Here is a 19,453-nt window from a genome sequence, read left to right as displayed (position 1 = left end):
GGTCTGCAGTACTGTTGAATAAATGAATGATATGTAAATGACTAGAGTTTGTCTTTTCTCAAAGTATTCTCCAATCACAGCCAAACATAGTCAACTCTAAGTCATGTTAGTTTCCACAGTTAAACCCTCTAACGGAAGTTGGAATTAGATCAGTCTTGGCAAACACTTTTGACAGACTCTGAGGATGGAAGATAATCCTCAGGAGCCTGCAGGCTGAATGTTGGGGTTTGCCTGAAGAGCTCACCAAGAGAAGCATGCAGCGACTTTCTTTCATGGCTCCACAGCATCCCAGGAAGCCCAGGATCATGATGATGGCGCCCACAGCAATCAACATATCTGCAGCAACATAGAAGTTGGTGGCTTTGTCTCCAGAACTGATAATCTGGAAATAAAAAGAGATTAATGACAAAAAAGCCATTTCCTTGATGTTTCCTTCATTCAACAACTATATCTATATGTCTCTCACTCTCAAAAAAAAAAAAAAAAAGAGCTAAAGAATAGGATTTTGAAGGCTTTCACCACTGAAAAATCTTCAATATTTGAGGAAATAGATCTGTTCACCCTGAGTAGACATTATATACAATGTAGATATGCATTAAAACATCACTTGGTACTCCACAAACATGTAGAGTTTTTATGTGTCTGTTAAAGTTTTTAAATGAAAGTTAAAATATATAGCCAATGAGTATCTTCTATGTGCCAGGCCCTGTTCTGGGACCTTGAAATACTGACATGATCTAAACAAGTGAGAATCCCAGGCCACCATGACCTAACATTCTGTTAAGATGACATGGATCTGAATCATGTTTCCAATCTCCTATTTTTCTAAAGTGATACATTGGAAGTTGGATGGATGGAAAGGATGTAATAGGCTTTTAAAAATGATTTCAAAAAGTTTAGAAGGCAGGTATTTTCACTGTTACTGATGTGATCTTTGGTTTGCATATTCTGCATTTTAGGCACAAAGTTGCATTATAAACCATTATGGCAATTTAATGTTTTAAATTTTAAAAGTCCAACATTTCTCAAACAATGGATAGACACAATGCTATGAAAGAATCTCATTATTACAGTGAGCTAAAGAAGCCCTGCGTAAAGGCATAAATAATGTCTGAGTCCCCTAATATGAAATTCAAGAATAGTAACACTATGGTGATAAAAATCAAAGCAGTGTTTTCCTTGGATGAAGGCAGGAGAGAAAATAGGTATTGATTGAAAAAGGACATGAGAGTACTTTTGCGTAAGAATACTTTTCATCTTTATAAAAGAAAGTCCACTTCTAATATTTCTTATCAACTCTAATTTTTCTGACTGATAAGAAATGGGATATTAAGGAAAAAATTCTAGGACCCTTTCTGTGGATGTGCTCTCCATTCGGTATAATTAATTTCTATTAACACACACACACACACACAACACACCACACCATAGCACATGTTTTTCTTCAACACCCTCTGAAGACCTACCCCTGATCAAAATCTTGTTCTTCATATAGGGCCAGGAACAAATCATAGTGAAGGAGTGAAATCGTGTGCCTGTGTCATACATGACTTTTACACATAGTCCATCTATCACCTCTAACCTCTTCTACTGGGCTATCTCCAGGTAGAACACTAGTTACTAGTCTACCTGAAATATTTTGTCTCTCAGAATCTGCTGTACAGATCCCTGGTAATGTCAAAGGCAAAAATGATTTGACTACTGCTACCACTTTTGATGCCCTTTTTTTGTTTTCAAGGCTTTTTATGTCCTTTCATAACTAGAAGAAATCTTTATTCTGCAATCAGTATGAAATATTGTGCTGAAGTTAGAAAAGCATTAAAACAAAGATTTAGATCCCAGTCAGGATCCTGACAAAGAACTCAATTTGTAAAACAAAACAACAAAACAAAAACTAAATTTGTAACCCTGGGATACTCAACTAACTCTTTGGGCTTCAGTTTTCCATTTATAAAGAGGTTGTGGGCCAGCCTCTAACATCTAAGTCCTCTTGTCTATTAAAGTCTGTATTTACAGATAATGTTTCAATTTACATATTTTGAAAGCTTGGTTAGGCCTAAAGATTTTTGTTTGTTTTGGGGCTTTCTTTGTTTGTTTTCTTGTTAGGATTGAAGCCATGAAATCAGCTTTGTTAATAAACAGTCATGATATCTGGGTCAAACTAAATGTGACAAAAAAGTAGCATTAAGAAACCAGCCTGGAGTGGGCATTTGGCCTGGTGGTTATGATGCCAGCAAGGATGCCTGAATCCCACACTGGAGCACCCTGGGTTTTATCCTTAGCTTTCAGTACTGACTCTAGTTTCCTCCAGACTCTAAGATGCAATGGGTGATTAAGGTGGAATGAGAAGGCCATGCCAAGATGGCCACTGGCAAGCTAGCATCAGTTACTCAGGAATGGCTTCAGAAGCCCCCTGGGAAACCACCTGGCAATGGAGCCTGCCTGGCAACAGGCTGTGACTGGTTAGGGCAGAAACCACCCCTTGACCGGATTGGCTGCCTCGACTATATAAGCTGCTGTACCAACTGAAATAAATGAATCTGCAGGCTGCTCGCCTCTGGCCCATTTTCACCTCACTCCTGGTGTCTGTGTGGTGACTCCATGCCTTTTGCCCCCACTGTGCTCCTCCTCCCAGAACAAATCCACAGCACCAGGTGATAGCTCAATTAGATGGGATCCTGTCATCCATGTGAAAGAACTGGATTCAGTTCATCGCTCCTAACCTTGGCTCCCTGGTTATCATTGCCTTTTGAGGGGTGAACCAGCTGATGGGAGCTCTTGGGTTCTCTCTCTATCTTCTCTCTCTCTCCCTTTTTCTCTCTCTCCTTCCCCCCTCCCTCCCTCCCTCTCTTTCAAAAAAGTAAATATTTCTTCTAAGAAAAGAAATGATCTCTATTAACTTACCACTAAAAATGCTTCACTAGAATATTGTGGCCAGTACAAGCAAACCCTAAGCTGTCAAACAGGTTTGAAGACTCACTAGCAGGGCTATCAGAATTTAGGACAGATCACCCAGGTATAGAATAATAGATCAAATATATACTTATGGGGTCTGGGTGGTACAGCCAGCACTGGTGCAGCAGTTCATGAGGAACCTCTATGAGACTGGCCTAGGAAGGGTGACCCAGCGTCAGAGACTGGCCAGAAAGCAGTGTGTTGACTGCCTGGCAGTCACTGTGCCATGTCCAGCACAAAAAGCAGCTAGTCTTACTCAAGAATGGGATAGAAATCTCAGTTCAGATGTTTGGTGCATCAGAGAAAACTTAGGGTATTAAAAGATGTTGGATGAATGGTGTGTCTGAGTGAGTCATAGGACAAGGGGAGAATTTCTAATGGAAGAGGAATGGCTGGGCCTGGACAACAAAGCGCCAGGGTTCCTCTTTGGATTAGAGGAGGTCTCCTGGGTCAAGGATGGCTGCCAATATGCTTCTCCTCATGGTGCTGAGTTTATCCCAGGGGAAGAAAATTATTCCTATGAAACACTAGCAGAAAGATATGTTACCTCCTCCTCAACATTCTCCTTTTCTGTTTGTGTCCATGTTTTCCCTTCTAAAACTGCTACTTCTATTTCTCCACTAATAAAGTTCAGCTCTTTGCTCAGTCATGATTCTTTGTCACAAACCTCAGATAAATAAAAATCAAGCTAACTGTAGATAAATCAAACTGGTTAATGTGGTCCTGGCAAATAACTTGCTTTTGTTCATGGTAAGAGGCTGACAGCGCAAGAGTCTGAACATAACTAAGATGCTGTCTAGTTCTATTAATTCATTCTTATCCCCACATGTGGAGTAACACCCTCAATGACAACAGTATTCCCTTAATTTATTCAATGTGGGTAACTTCTTAACAGACTAAACACCAAATTTGTTTACCAGAAACACTAAGGGGAAAGAAAATATCAACCAGAAGTAAAAGAATAAAATAAATAAGATGCAGGCCTCGCACCCATGTTAGAAAAGGCCAAAGTGCTCTATATGTAGGTTGTTGTTAATCTCTGTGTTTGATGATGAGCCCCAATGTCAGACATCCCATTCTAAACAACAGAGATTCTGTCCATCTTCAAATACCTTTTCTAGGCTTACATTGCAGATCCTCAAGCCTTCAGGAAGGCATATTTATCAGTATAAAACATAACTGTCCCCCACCAAAGGTTTTCACCTAAGTAAGGCACAGAATGCTGAGGTAACTAATTGTTGCTCTGATTCTATGGGTTCCACAGGAGTAGAAAGCAAATTGTAAAAGAGAAAGAGGGAGAGAAATTTCCAGAAGTGTCCCCCACTTTAGGATAGGAAACAGAACAGAAAAATTTGTCTTTAATTGCTCTTTCCACCAGGCTGTGAACAGAGGCTTTTAACTGTACCATGATTAAATAAATTTTATTAGGATATGTGCTATCTGAAGCAGATGTTTGACCTAGTAGTTAAGAAGCTAGTTGAGATGTCTGTATCCCAGAAGACAGTAATGAATTTGAATCCTGGTTCCAACTCCTGATTTTAGCTTCCAGCTAAAGCATACCCGGGGAGGCAGCAAGTGATTGCTCAACTAGTTGAGTCCCAGTCACTCATGCAGGAAACCTGGATTGAGTTTCTGGCTCCCAGCTTCAGCCTGGCCTAGCCCCAGTCCTAGTCACATTGAAGGCATTTTGGGAGTGAACCAGCAAGTAAGAGCTTGCTCTCTATCTTTGTCACACAGATATTCTCTTAACTGCTGGCTTAAAAATAGTTTAATAACTATCAAATAGGAATAAAAAAATCTAAGGAGGAGGAAATTCTCCTCATTTGGGCAAATACCTTGAAATGGCACTAGCAATAGAAGACATGATTCCGCACAGTGGCAAGAACCCAGGCAACAAAGAAAAATGAAAAAAAACATTCTACAGGATTAAGAATAATAATTTGGGAAGGAGGGATACCCCTGAAAAGAGGAGAGCAAGAAACCGGAGAATGCTGCCAGGATGGCACAGTGTTGGATAAAACAAAGAACCCTCCTCCCATGCTTTTGCTTTTGTCCCTTCCCTGCCCAGTCTTCCCACATTTGTGACACTGTGGTATGAAATGGAGAGCACATGAGAAGTCCAGAGGCTGGAATCAAAATTTATCCATAGGAAGAAAGCTTCTTCTAAACTCGGGAAAATCTTCATAAGATCTTTGCCCCTGGTCAAAAAAATATGTGTAGTAGGCAAAACAGGGACATGTTCGTCTTGTACAGGTAGCAAGAAGCTGGGCATGCCCAGATAACTGCTGAGCTATATTCACATGACAAGCTTTTCATGTTGGAAGGGATTGCCTTCAATGTTAGTTGTCATGAGTAACACTAACTATAGTGTTTCGTGATGCCTTTAAAGCACAGACTCAAATTTCCTTAAGATAACTCCCCCCACACACCTTTTTTTTCCTTTTGGATCAACCACTTTGAGATCAGTTAAATTATTGAAAAATCTTCTAGTACAAAAATGGTTACTCTTGGTGAGGAGGGGGGTGGTCTACTTTCTCAAGTGGTATATCAGGCTGGCTTTAAACAAATGATGAAGGAAAAACATTTCCACTTCAGCCCCTTCCCACCTCCATTTTCACTGAAATTTTTCAATGTTTAGAATAATACCTCTTCTATGCTCCAGAACCATTGTTGACACCTAGCATGGTGCCAGGGACAGAGTAATTCAATTAACTTAACTAAATTATAAAATCACATATCAGCACAAATGATGAGTTAAAGTAGTCAAGAAAAATGTTGTGGAAGTGCTTATTGTTATTGTGATAGTCATTACTTTCATTTTCATAGATAAAATAGTTATTAGAAATAAACTACACTAGGGACAAGGTGGCTTATATTTGTTTATTTACCTCTTGACCATCTTTGCTTACTCGTACCCATATTGCTATTGCCAGGATCAAGATACCACATAGCTGGAAAAAAAAAAAAAAAGGTAGAGTTTACAATTAAGACAAAATGAACCAATTCCACATACTCTCATCCATCTAGTCATCCATCTAGTTTTTCATTAAATTAACCATTACTACCTGAAAGGCATAAATGAAATATACAGATAATTGTGGAAATGTTCTATTGCAATCCATATGTTTGATAAGAATAACTGCTTGTTGTCTGCAAAGCACTGGTAGGTCTGTGGACCAGAAGTCATCTTCACTAAGCAAGGAAAGATCATTTTCCATGTTGCAATTCCAACTCTGTGTTTTTGGAGATTGTAACACCCAAAAGACAAGTCACAATAGATTAGAGATAAAATATATTTATCAAGCCTCTGGGTTTGTCTCTCAAAAGCTATCTTGGGTCCAGAAAGAAGAAAACAACTGACTAATCATGAAATATTCACTCAGGATGCAAGAGGGAGAATAAAGTTGGGGTAAGCAGAGAACAGTAGGACATTAGACAAAATTTGCAGTTCAGCAACTGAGATATACACTAACCAACACTTATTGGACCTAAATAAATTCTTTTAAAAATAAGTTCTTGTAGGTAGTAAAGTTTATCCAGAGAAAAAGAACAATGAAGAATAGTTCTTAAAGTCTTAAATTCCTTTAATGACTCTACCAGATTATTTAATTTGGACAAAGGCCAACACATAAAATGTGAAACACATTTTACTTTAGTGTAAGGAAAATTCTTGTCTTTCAGGCTTTCTTTAAAAAAAAAAAGATACATATTATGACCTCAAAAAAAAGTCAAAGATCTATTATTAGAGGGAGATGTTAAGAGCAGGGCTGGTAACATATCAGACACAGCAGGCCTGGATGGACTTTCTAGAAGATTCTAAGCTTCCATGCTCTGACAGAGAAATGTCCAAGTCCTCCAAAACCCAGTGTCCTCAGAGCATCATTGCTTTCATGCATGGTTGAGCCACAAGGCAGCAATGCCCAATGGCACTTTTAATGGCTCCTCATGAGGTTTATAGTGGAGACAGAGTCGAGATTTTTGTCAAGTGTAATGAGTAGCTGAAAAATAAGATTCTGTATACTCTAAAAAACTTCAAAACCCAGGTCCTAACTCTTCATCTTGGATGAAGAAGTTGGAATTCAAATATATATATATATATATATATATATATATATATATGTGTGTGTGTGTGTGTGTGTGTGTGTGTGTGTATTCATTCTGAAAATCCTCAGCAACTCCTACCCAATCCATGTCCATCACATGCTTCAACTCCCCCCAAAAATGAGTGTAATTAAAATTAAAAATAAAAGCTCTTTATCTAAATGCCAAACAACCTATGCAATTTAATTATCTTACACATCTATACATACAGTAAAATAGAAGCCATGAAAGAAAGTTTCGGAGTCTCAAAATCTTCCTTTTTTTACACCCCTACCTCCTTTCACTAAATCCTAACTTCATTTGTAAATTAGGATAAATGCTCATTTTAGAAATTTTCTGTTAATAAGTCTCTAAGTGAGAATTTATACAAATGACAATAAAACCTTCTGGAGTTTTCAGTAATTTTATAACAACTGGGTTTTTGTTACATGATTTGTTCACTAATATTTTCTTTCTTTTTATTCTCCTTTCACAAGTAGACGTAAATTTATTATCTAAGTTCTCACATTGGTCTTTAGCTTCAAATACAAATACAATCCTGGCAGTTTTATCATTGTTATCTGACATTTATTCAACTATCAACGAAAAATCTTTAATAATTTTCAGAGTAAACATGATGTTTAAATTTTTGTGTGTATGATAAGTTCTTCATTTTTCCAAGTACTTAGAAAACAAACCATTAGTAAGCCTTATGAAATAAACACTAACTGTCCCACAAATGACAAGTTTTTCTTTATTTAACTGTTTATATTTTAAAAATTGAAACTTCATTTGAGAAGCAAAGATTGATAGAATTCCCATTGACTGATTTACTCTCCAAATGAGAGCTTTCATTATCTTTCTCTCTGTCTCTCTTTGCTTCTCAAACAAAGATGAAGGTAAATTTCCTTTCTATCAAGGATGATCATTCTATAGTGATGATTAATACTAGACTAGTTCGGCTGGCACCACAGCTCACTAGGCTAATCCTCTGCCTGTGGCGGCGGTACTCTAGGTTCTAGTCCCGGTCGGGGTGCCGGATTCTGTCCCGGTTGCCCCTCTTCCAGTCCAGCTCTCTGCTGTGGCCCGGGAGTGCAGTGGAGGATGGCCCAAGTGCTTGGGCCCTGCACCCGCATGGGAGACTGGGAGGAAGCACCTGGCTCCTGGCTTTGGATTGGCGCAGCGTGCCGGCGGCAGCAGCCATTTGGGGGACAAACCAATGGAAGGAAGACCTTTCTCTCTTTGTCTCTCTCTCTCACTGTCTAACTCTGCTTGTCAAAAAAAAAAAAAAATACTAAACTAGTTCATCTTGATTATTAGATTGACTACCATATTGGTTCCCTGAGCCCTTTTTCCAGTTTGCCTCAAGGATTTCTCCCTTAGTCTTTTCATGCTGTTTTCATCAACACAAGTATAAATTAAGAAATAAGTATAAAGTAAGCTGAAAATAGATCTTTGTAAAAAGAGTGGGAGTAGGAGAGGGAGAAGGAAGAAAGGTGGGAACATAGGCGGGAGGGAGGGTAGGGTGGGAAGTATCACTAAGTTCATGAAATACATGCAATTTGTGTACCTTCAATAAAATTTTTAAAAATTTTTAAGAAGAAAAGAAATATGTGTCTATCTCCAACCCAGTTTCTTTTGGTAAAGTTGTAAAAGGAAAGGGGTCAGTATACTCAGTGCCGAGGCCTGCTATCAGTGACCCTGCAGAACTTCCTTGGCCCAACCTCTTCCACTTATTTCTAGAGAATCTCTGTGGTTTTTACTCAGCTTTCACAGAGCATCATTCTTTCTATGGAATTAGGATGTAGTTGGTCTCAATCAGCATTCTAACAAATTAGGCAATTGTGAAATTTGCTTATGTATATTCAATGGACTAAAAATGTATATGTTGAAAATTTATATGTTGAAAATCCTAACTTCCAATGTGACTGTATTTGGAGATATGGATTTTAAAAGATAGGATCATGTAAAGTCATAAAGGTGGCATCCTAACCTGTTAAGATTGGTGACCTTAAAAGTAATCAAAATCTCTCTTTCCCTCTCTCCCTCTCCCACTCACACAACTGAAGAAAGACCAAGAAAGAACATAGCAAGAAGGTGGCCAGGAAGAGGGCCCTCACCAGAAACCCACCAGAGATCTACCATCTCCTGATTCACTCTCCAAATGCCTGCAACAGGAGCCAGAAACTCTCTCCAGGTCTTCCACAAGGGTGGCAGGACCCAAATACTTGAGCAGCCATCTGCAGCCTCCCAGGGTAAATATTAGAAGGAAGCTGAATTTGGAGCAGAGGTGCCAGGACTCAAACCAAGCCCTCCAATACGGGATGTGGACATTCCAGGCAGCAAATTAACTACTGTGTCACATGTCCTCCCCAACTGGTAGAATGTTGACTTGTCCTCTTCTCTGATAACATGTCCTCCAATCATCCCTACTCCCTCTCTCCCAACTGTATCTTTTGATTTTAATGTTTATGGAAGTGTGCTTCAGCAGTGTAGAGAAAGGGAGAAACTGCTGGGATACAGACTAGACTGTGAACTTTATCATTATTGGTCCCAAAGGGGCACCTTGAGGGACAAAAATGGATAATGTTTAAGGGGCCAACTACAAGACTCATTTTTACGATAATCCCAGAATACCAGAGGTGACTTGATTATGGGAGGCAGAAAAGTCATGTGCTAGTCACAGAGCAATAGGGATGGATTCAGGATTTGATCCCAGTCACTGTGTTTACAGTATATACTTTTTTCTCATTGTCTTGACTTATGAGAGAGAGACAAATTCTTGCCTTTTTTTCTTGCTGTTTTATTTCTTCCTGTTTCAAAATCAAACACTGAAATTTATTCGCCACTATGTAGAGTAGTTTCATATTTCTGAGTCATAAAGATTCTTATACAATTGCCACTGAAATGTCTTCTTTAAATATTTATATGGCATTATTATGAGTTCTTCTCATCTGTCAATGCACTTAATTTTCACAACTCCATGATGTAGATAGATACTACCACTGTCATCATTTTTTTATTGATGAGGAGTAGTAATGCAGAGAGAGATTAGCTAATTTCCAGAAGGCAGCACAGCTAGTGATGAAAGAACTGATATTCAGACTGAGATCTCCACCACTGGGTTCTAATGTGTTTTGTCACTGTCACATGATCGCACGGTGGTAGCCAACGACTCTATTTACAAAGTTCATACATTACAGCCATAGATAAGTCTACCTTGGGACGCACATCTAACCTAGAGATCAAGCCAAGGTACCACAAAGAATTCATTGATGAACATTGAAATCCTGATTCTTGAAACTCTCACCACATTCTGATTTCCTTCTCTCTCTTCGTATTTCTGCATGTATTGGCTTCCTTCAGTTTCTGATACACCTGACTCCACAACTTGACCTCTTTTCCTCACCTTGCCCCATCTGGGATTGTGGATGTTACCTCACTCTGCTCTCCTTCATTAAAAGCTGGCCTCCGGCGCCGTGGCTTAACAGGCTAATCCTCCGCCTTGTGGTGCCAGCACACCGGGTTTTAGTCCCGGTTGGGGCGCCGGATTCTATCCTGGTTGCCCCTCTTCCAGGCCAGCTCTCTGCTGTGGCCCGGGAAGGCAGTGGAGGATGGCCCAAGTGCTTGGGCCCTGCACCCGCATGGGAGACCAGGAGAAGCACCTGGCCCCTGGCTTCGGATCAGCATGATAAGCCGGTCACAGTGGCCATTGGAGGGTGAACCAATGGCAAAAAGGAAGACCTTTCTCTGTCTCTCTCTCTCACTATCTACTCTGCCTGTCAAAAAAAAAAAAAAAAAAAAAGAGCTGGCCTCTCCATAGCTCTCCATTGTCTCCATTGCTGGCCATTATTCCACCACATCCACCAGCCAAATGCTCTCTGTTCCATGCTTACTCAGACACCTAAAACACCCTCAGCAGCTACAATACTATCAGCATGGTGTATCTAAGAGAGGCATAGGAAAATGTGGGCATTGCATTTGTATTTTTTTTCCTTTTTTTTAAAACTTTTATTTAATGAATATAAATTTCCAAAGTACAGCTTATGGATTACAATGGCTTCCCCCCCCCCCCATAATTTCCCTCCCACTCACAACCCTCCCCTTTCCTGCTCCCTTTCCCCTTTCATTCACCTCCAGATTCATTTTCAATTATCTTTATATACAGAAGATCAGTTTAGTATATATTAAGTAAAGATTTCAACAGTTTGTACCCCATAGCAACACAAAGTGAAACATACTGTTTGAGTACTAGTTATAGCATTAAATCACAATGTACAGCACATTAAGGACAGAGATCCTACATGAGGAGTAAGTGCACAGTGACTCCTGTTGTTGACTTAACAAATTGACACTCTTGTTTATGGAGTCAGTAATCACCCTAGGCTCTTTTCATGAGTTGCCATAGCTGTGGAAGCCTTTTGAGTTCACCGACTCTGATAATATTTAGACAAGGTCATAGTCAAAGTGGAAGTTCTCTCCTCCCTTCAGAGTAAAGTACCTCCTTCTTTGATGACCTGTTCTTTCCACTGGGATCTCACTCGCAGAGATCTTTCATTTAGGTGTTTTTTTTTTTTTTTTTTTTCAGAGTGTCTTGACTTTCCATGCCTGAAATACTCTCATGGGCTTTTCAGCCAGATCCGAATGCCTTAAGGGCTGATTCTGGGGCCAGACTGCTGTTTAGGACATCCGCCATTCTATGAGTCTGCTGTGTATCCCACGTCCCATGTTGGATAATTCTCTCCCTTTTTTGTTCTATTGGTTAGTATTTTCAGACACTAGTCTTGTTTATGTGATCCATTTGATTCTTAGTCCTATCATTATGATCAATTGTAAACAGAAATTGATCAAATGGACTAGTGGGCTGGCATTGGTATCATCCACCCAGACCAAGTGGGATTTATTCCTGGTATGCAGGGATGGTTCAGTATTCATAAAACAATCAATGTAATACATCACATTAACAAACTGCAGAAGAAAAACCACATGATTATCTCAATAGATGCAGAGAAAGCATTTGATAAAATTCAACACCCTTTCATGATGAAAACCCTAAGCAAATTGGGTATAGAAGGAACATTCCTCAATATAATCAAAGCAATTTATGAAAAACCCACGGCCAACATCCTATTGAATGGGGAAAAGTTGGAAGCATTTCCACTGAGATCTGGTACCAGACAGGGATGCCCACTCTCACCACTGCTATTCAATGTAGCTCTGGAAGTTTTAGCCAGTGCTATTAGGCAAGACAAAGGAATGAAAGGGATACAAATTGGGAAGGAAGAACTTAAACTATCCCTCTTTGCAGATGATATCATTCTTTATTTAGGGGATCCAAAGAACTCTACTAAGAGACTATTGGAACTCATAGAAGAGTTTGGAAAAGTAGCATGATATAAAATCAATGCACAAAAATCAATAGCCTTTGTATACACAGGCAATGCCATGGTTGAGAAAGAACTTCTAAGATCAATCCCATTCATGATAGCTACAAAAACAATCAAATACCTTGGAATAAACTTAATCAAGGATGTTAAAGATCTCTGTGATGAGAATTACAAAATCTTAAAGAAAGAAATAGAAGAGGATACCAAAAAATGGAAAAATCTTCCATGTTCATGGATTGGAAGAATCAACATCATCAAAATGTCCATTCTCCCAAAAGCAATTATAGATTCAATTGGATACCAACCAAGATACCAGACATTCTTCTCAGAGATGGAAAAAATGATGCTGAATTTCATATGGAGATGCAGGAGACCTCGAATAGCTAAAGCAATTCCGTACAACAAAAACAAAGCCAGAGGCATCATAACACCAGATTTCAGGACATACTACAGGGCAATTGTAATCAAAACAGCATGGTACTGGTACAGAAACAGATGAATAGACCAATGGAACAGAATAGAAACACCAGAAATCAACCTAAACATCTACAGCCAACTTATATTTGATCAAGGATCTAAAACCAATTCCTGGAACAAGGACAGTCTATTCAACTAATGGTGCTAGGAAAACTGGATTTCCACGTACAGAAGCATGAAGCAAGACCCCTACCTTACACCTTACACAAAAATCCACTCAACATGGATTAAAGACCTAAATCTACGACCTGACACCATCAAATTATTACAGAACATTGGAGAGACCCTGTAAGATATTGGCACCGGCAAAGACTTCCTAGAAAAGACCCTGGAGGTGCAGGCAGTCAAAGCCAAAATTAACTACTGGGATTGCATCAAATTGAGAAGTTTCTGTACTGCAAAAGAAACAGTTAGGAGAGTGAATAGGAAACCAACAGAATGGGAAAAAATATTTGCAAACTACGCAATAGATAAAGGATTAATAACCAGAATCTACAAAGAGATCAAGAAAATCCACAACAACAAAACAAACAACCCACTTAAGAGATGGGCCAAGGACCTCAACAGACATTTTTCAAAGGAGGAAATCCAAATGGCAAACAGACACATGAAAAAATGTTCAAGATCACTAGCAATCAGGGAAATGCAAATCAAAATCACAATGAGGTTTCACCTCACGCCAGTGAGAATGGCTCACATTCAGAAATCCACCAACAACAGATGCTGGCGAGGATGTGGGGAAAAAGGGACACTAACCCACTGTTGGTGGGAATGCAAACTGGTAAAGCCACTATGGAAGTCAGTCTGGAGATTCCTCAGAAACCTGAATATAACCCTACCATTCAACCCAGCCATCCCACTCCTTGGAATTTACCCAAAGGAAATTAAATTGGCAAACAAAAAAGCGGTCTGCACCTTAATGTTTATTGCTGCTCAATTCACAATAGCTAAGACCTGGAATCAACCTAAATGCCCATCAACAGTAGACTGGATAAAGAAATTAGGGACATGTACTCTATAGAATACTATACAGCAGTAAAAAAAAAAAAAGAAAAAAGAAAAAAAAAAGAAATCTGGTCATTTGCAAGAAAATGGAGGAATCTGGAAGGCATTGCATTTGTTTTTAACATAAAGGGCAGGAAAACAGATTTTGTACCAATTACATTACAATAGGGCATCCAATTTTCCAACTTGCATCAACTTCTTGCATAAGTGACTGGAGTCATTTTTACTTTCACATGTTTTCCTTCAATTAGTAATTCTAACACTTGGAAATTACTGCATATTTACGTGGCACATCACAAATTCTTCCCCTGAAGAAACTAGTATGTTTAGATTAAATAACCATATGCATATCTTTGAGATATTTCCACATCTGGCCCTATTTTGCAAAGGTTTAGCTTAGCAAGTTACACCAGAAAGAATGCATTTGAAAACAAAAGGCTATGGACATCTATAAGAAAACCACATCAGTGGGACCCTTAAAATTTTTGCTTAAGTAAACATTAAGAATGTGACAACTTGCTAACTTCCTGTGAAGGACTGTAAAACTCCAACTGAAGACTCTAGGTTGGGGGTAGACAGGAGAGTAGTAGGAACATTCTCTAACTGCAGAGATTCTATCATCTACATTTTGGTTTAAAATATTGATGTCACCTGTAGGCTAAGAAGTTGTCAGTAGCAGCCTTTATAACTCTTGCTCTCGCTGAAAGATTGATTCAATTTCAAGATTTCTTTCTTTCTTTTTTTTTTTTTTTTTGACAGGCAGAGTGGACAGTGAGAGAGAGAGACAGAGAGAAAGGTCTTCCTTTTTGCCGTTGGTTCACCCTCCAATGGCCGCTGCGGCTGGCACGCTGCGGCCGGCGCACCGCGCTGATCCGATGGCAGGAGCCAGGTGCTTCTCCTGTTCTCCCATGGGGTGCAGGGCCCAAGCACTTGGGCCACCCTCCACTGCACTCCCTGGCCACAGCAGAGAGCTGGCCTGGAAGAGGGGCATCAAGATTTCTTACACAGGCTTTGTAGGCCTGACCACATACACTAATGGAATGAACCCCCAGGAAAATGAGAAATATCTAATTATGATCTACACCATCAGAAGGACTTTGTCAAAAGAGAATGGTTATGATAAATAAATCACAATTTCCCAGGAAAGCAGTGATCATTTCCGGTGCACCACGGTACAGAGCTCTACAACTCACTCTGATTCCTAAATATGCAATAGTACTTCAAAAATCTTGTGGAAAAATTTAAAAAGGTAAATTTATTTTGGTTTAAAATCTTTTTTTTGAAAATTCATGCACAGTTTTTCCTAATACACATTTTCCACATATTGTGGAAATTTTTTTCATCAAAACAAACTCATATTACTAATTACACTTTCCTATGAATTTTTTTAAACTTTTATTTAATAAATATAAACTTCCAAAGTACAGCTTTTGAATTACAGCAGCCTTTTCCCCCCATAACCTCACTCCCACCCACAACCATTCCATCTCCCACTCCCTCTCCCATCCCATTCACATCAAAATTCATTTTTGATTATCTTTATATACAGAAGATCAATTTAGTATATACGAAGTAAAGATTTCAACAGTTTGCACCCACACAGAAACACAAAGTATAAAGTACTGTTTGAGTACTAGTTATACCATTAATTCACATAGCACAACACATTAAGGACAGAGATCCTACATGGGGAGTAAGTGCACAGTGACTCCTGTTGTTGATTTAACAATTGACACTCTTGTTTATGGAGTCAGTAATCACCCTAGGCTCTTTTCATGAGTTGCCATAGCTATGGAAGCCTTTTGAGTTCACCAACTCTGATCTTATTTAGACAAGGTCTCCTATGAAATTTCTGAAATACTCTTGTGCAATCCTGAATCTGTAAAACATGCCCTGACTAGGGTGAGAGTCATGGTACAATGGGTTAAACCACCAACTGGGGAGTCCACATCCAATATGAGTGCTGGTTTGGGTCTCAGCCCCCCTGCTTCTAACCTAGCATCCTGCTATGTACGTGGGAGGCAACAGAAGTTAAGTTCCTGTCCGCCAAGTGAAGTTAGGTTCCTGCCACCGATGTGAGAGACCCAGTTGGAGTTCCTGGCTCCTGGCTTCAGCCTGGCCCATCATTTGGGGAGTAAACATGAGGGAAGAAGATCTCCCTCTCCATGTATCTCCTCTCTCTGTCCCTCTGCCTTTCAATTAAAATAAGTAAATCTTTTTTAAAAATAAAATTCAGATATATTCCAAATTCCTGGTTAACTATTTATGAAACACTGACCTTTGATATATTCACAACAGCCATCAGCTCTTTGCATGCTGTCTTCATACAACAAAAATATATTTAAGCCATCTCATAATCTAAAGATTGCTACCAGTTTAGATTCTTTAAGGCATCTTAATAATAGGAACCATATATTTATTAGTATATGAATATCCTGGTTGTTTTACATGGGTGATATATATTCTGTGTCATATAAAGACAATGGCTATAAAGACAAGTATAAGGACATCTTGGAGAAATCGCTGATTCCAGGGATGGGCAGAAACTAGGCAAGTTCAGGATTATGTCACAAGGTCCCAGGAGTCAACCTGAAGAAGCTCCACTAGGCAAAGATGGATAAATTGCACATCAATAAAAAGTTAATTTATCTGTCATTTCATAAAGGGTACTTAAAAATGTTAGTTTATCACTTTGGTGTAATTCATTATTTTGAAATTTGACAAGTGAAAAATGAGAAAGAAGTTCTTACGTTACCTGTTCTAAAAATAAAAGTTCCGTATCACTGGTAACCAAGCAGTAAATGAAAAATTTCTTATTATTGAAAGTATTATTGCTAATACTTATATATGAAGAAAAGTTGATAGAAGAAGAATATCACCAATTTGAATCTCTTAATCAATCAATACTTTCTTTAGTACTTAAGCATCAATGGCTACTTACATCTCAAAAATTAAAACAATCAAACATCATGTGCCTACTGTTGAAAGAACACGATATCACTTATGAAGCAGTTGTGCCCAAAAAACAAAACAAACTCTGAATATCATTAAGCAGCCAGACGCAATTACTAACATAAAAGATAGTACAAAGGATGGGAGTGCATATTAAACTCACACCTCTGCAAATGGCAAAATCCAGACTCTGGAAAATGTCGTTAAGACAAACATACATGTCAGCACTTACAACTTCAAGAGGGAATAAAAAGATGAAGTTAGAGGGAGATTCTATAGATTAAATTAACCTGAAAGATGTATTAAACAATGACAATGTATGGACTTCATCTGGATCCTGACTCACACAGGAACATTTATAAGCCAACTGAAAATTTGAACCCTGGGTGGCTATTTGATCGCTGATCATGAAACTGTTACTAAATTTTAAAGCATTATAAGGATATTGCACTTACACTTTTAAAAGAATTATCATTTGGAAACATATACTAAAATATTTATAGGTAAAATGACCTATCTAGATTGCTTCAAAAGTATTAATGGAAGAAAACTGGCCATGCTTTCATGGCTGTTGGGGCTGGGTGATAGAGGTGATTCTCCTATTCTATCTTCTTTGATGAACATTTGAAGTTCTCCATAATATCAAATTAGAAATAAAGCCAAGGCATTATACTCTCACTGCTTAATCAATTTACTTCTTTCAAGGGAAGAAATTTCTCAGGAAAAATTTTTTGAAATTGATATAATCAATATTTTTTTCTTGGAAAAGGAGAAAGCAAAAATGATAAACCTTTTTCCTTCTTTATTTTGTTTATATTTTCAGTGATTTAATTCCCAAATATATCATCTGTGTACTTTGAGACTGCTGATCATTTGGAATGTCATTCTGTACAATGAATCTGTATTTATGTAATTAAGTTTAATTAAGTCCATTATTTTTCTTCTATGTTGTGATTCCAAATATGGAACAAGAAACACATCAATAGGAATAAGAATTGTAAAGAAATCTCATTTCATAAGGATAGGTAAAGAAGTACTAGTTTATCACTTTTGAATGATAATAGAAAGCTAACTCATCAGTCTGAAATGTGAAAAAGTAAGAAGTGCTTATTCTACCTTTTTAAAAAGGTATTTTTAAAGAATTATTTTAATTGGACAGAAATCACCACTGTGTAGATACCAGCTATCTGCTTACCATAGGCAAACAGGTATAAAACATACAGATAACATATTCCAAATAAAGGAGGTTTTGTTTCTCCTTGTACTGCTTAATCCATCATTCAAAACTTTTTTCATCTAAGTGGTCTGGGTTATTTCCAATAATTTGCTTTTGAACAGTCTCTAATTGCACCATATACACTAAAAATGATAGTCAATTTCCCAACATCCCATGTGCCTTTTCCATTTTTCCCATTTCAACATGTTAGATGTTACTTAGCAGTTTATTAAAGAGGGGATGATATTAAAATCCTAACCGAAAAAAAATCCTAACTCCAAAAATGCCAATATAATTCCACTGGTTTAATTCAATCCTTTTATGATAAAATAATTTAACTGCTTCCCCCTCAAGTTTTTTATGATTGATTGCTTTTTTTTGGGGGGGGGGAGTGGTCAGGAAATGACCCTCTTTTCATGTCTTTATCATTCCATGTCATGCTATTCACCTGTTTCAAATCCAGACATAAAGGGATGGAATTAGACCGTGTCTTTCCCACAGGGGACTTAAACCAGGGAGTCCTGGTTGATATACAACTAAGAATAATTGTCCTTTCATTAAGGGGTAGTTTTTCCTCCGTGATTGTTTTTGCAACAATATCAAAACATTTATGAAATGTTTATCCTCACAGAATCTAAGTGTACTTTTTTGAGTCATTGGCTCATTTTCAATTACTGAAATATCCAAAGCAAGAACAAACAAATCCAAACAAGTAAATGGAAGATACGTTTTCCTTCTCCTCCTATTTCTCTAGCACAGAATCTGTTCTTGTTTATGATATCAAGATCGCCTTTCTTGCAGAAAATTGATAATTAAAAGGGAAACACTTACCCAGAATAAGAAGTTGAAGATAAACATGGAATATTTTATACAACCACTCACACCTGCCATGTTCCAAAAGGATCAGGAATCCAGATGCCGTGAACGCAGCTGTTCGTTCGACGACTGTCCTGCAATATGCTCTGGAGTAATGTGCCTGCACAGGTTCCTGTGCCCAGGGCTTCTGAGCAGAAATAGAAGGCAGGGAAGCTGAAGTGGATAAAAAATTAACCCACATATTTAAATACCACCAATGCTATCTGCAGGAAAGTATGTTCTTTTTGCTTGTCATGGCTCTTGGGGCACTGGGCCAGGATATTTATGATCCTTTCTGAAAAACGGCCTCCTCTAAAGTAAACAGATATCAAGTTAAGGGAGTGGCACTGGATCAGGGGAGAGAATGGCACAGCCAGATACTGGGTGGTTGGACTTCAGAAACCAAGGCCCGACTTCCCCGCCCTCTGTATCTGCTGCAGGGAAATAAGGTTGTATTGCTCTGAGGTAAGGCACATTGTGTCTCAACTCATTTTGCACTGCATTTTCTCAAGAATGTGACATTTCT

General features: G+C 38.5%; 1 protein-coding gene across 1 annotated transcript in view; it reads right to left on the bottom strand.

The window, feature by feature from the left end:
* The window catches only part of TSPAN8 (tetraspanin 8), a 35,485-nt gene extending 16,475 nt beyond the window's left edge, over positions 1-19,010 (bottom strand). The window contains exons 1-3 of the mRNA XM_062202070.1: positions 18,904-19,010; positions 5,844-5,906; positions 245-382 (exon numbers count right to left, since the gene is read on the bottom strand). Coding sequence (XP_062058054.1) covers positions 245-382; positions 5,844-5,906; positions 18,904-18,963 — 261 coding nt within the window. The 5' untranslated portion in view covers positions 18,964-19,010. The remainder of the gene's footprint in view (positions 1-244; positions 383-5,843; positions 5,907-18,903) is intronic.
* Positions 19,011-19,453: the final 443 nt, after the last annotated feature.

This window comes from Lepus europaeus, chromosome 10 (assembly GCF_033115175.1).
Source record: "Lepus europaeus isolate LE1 chromosome 10, mLepTim1.pri, whole genome shotgun sequence".
In the NCBI taxonomy this organism is placed as follows: domain Eukaryota; kingdom Metazoa; phylum Chordata; class Mammalia; order Lagomorpha; family Leporidae; genus Lepus; species Lepus europaeus.
The sequence above is the reverse complement of the archived record's forward strand: the minus strand, read 5'-3'. Positions and strand labels throughout refer to the sequence as shown.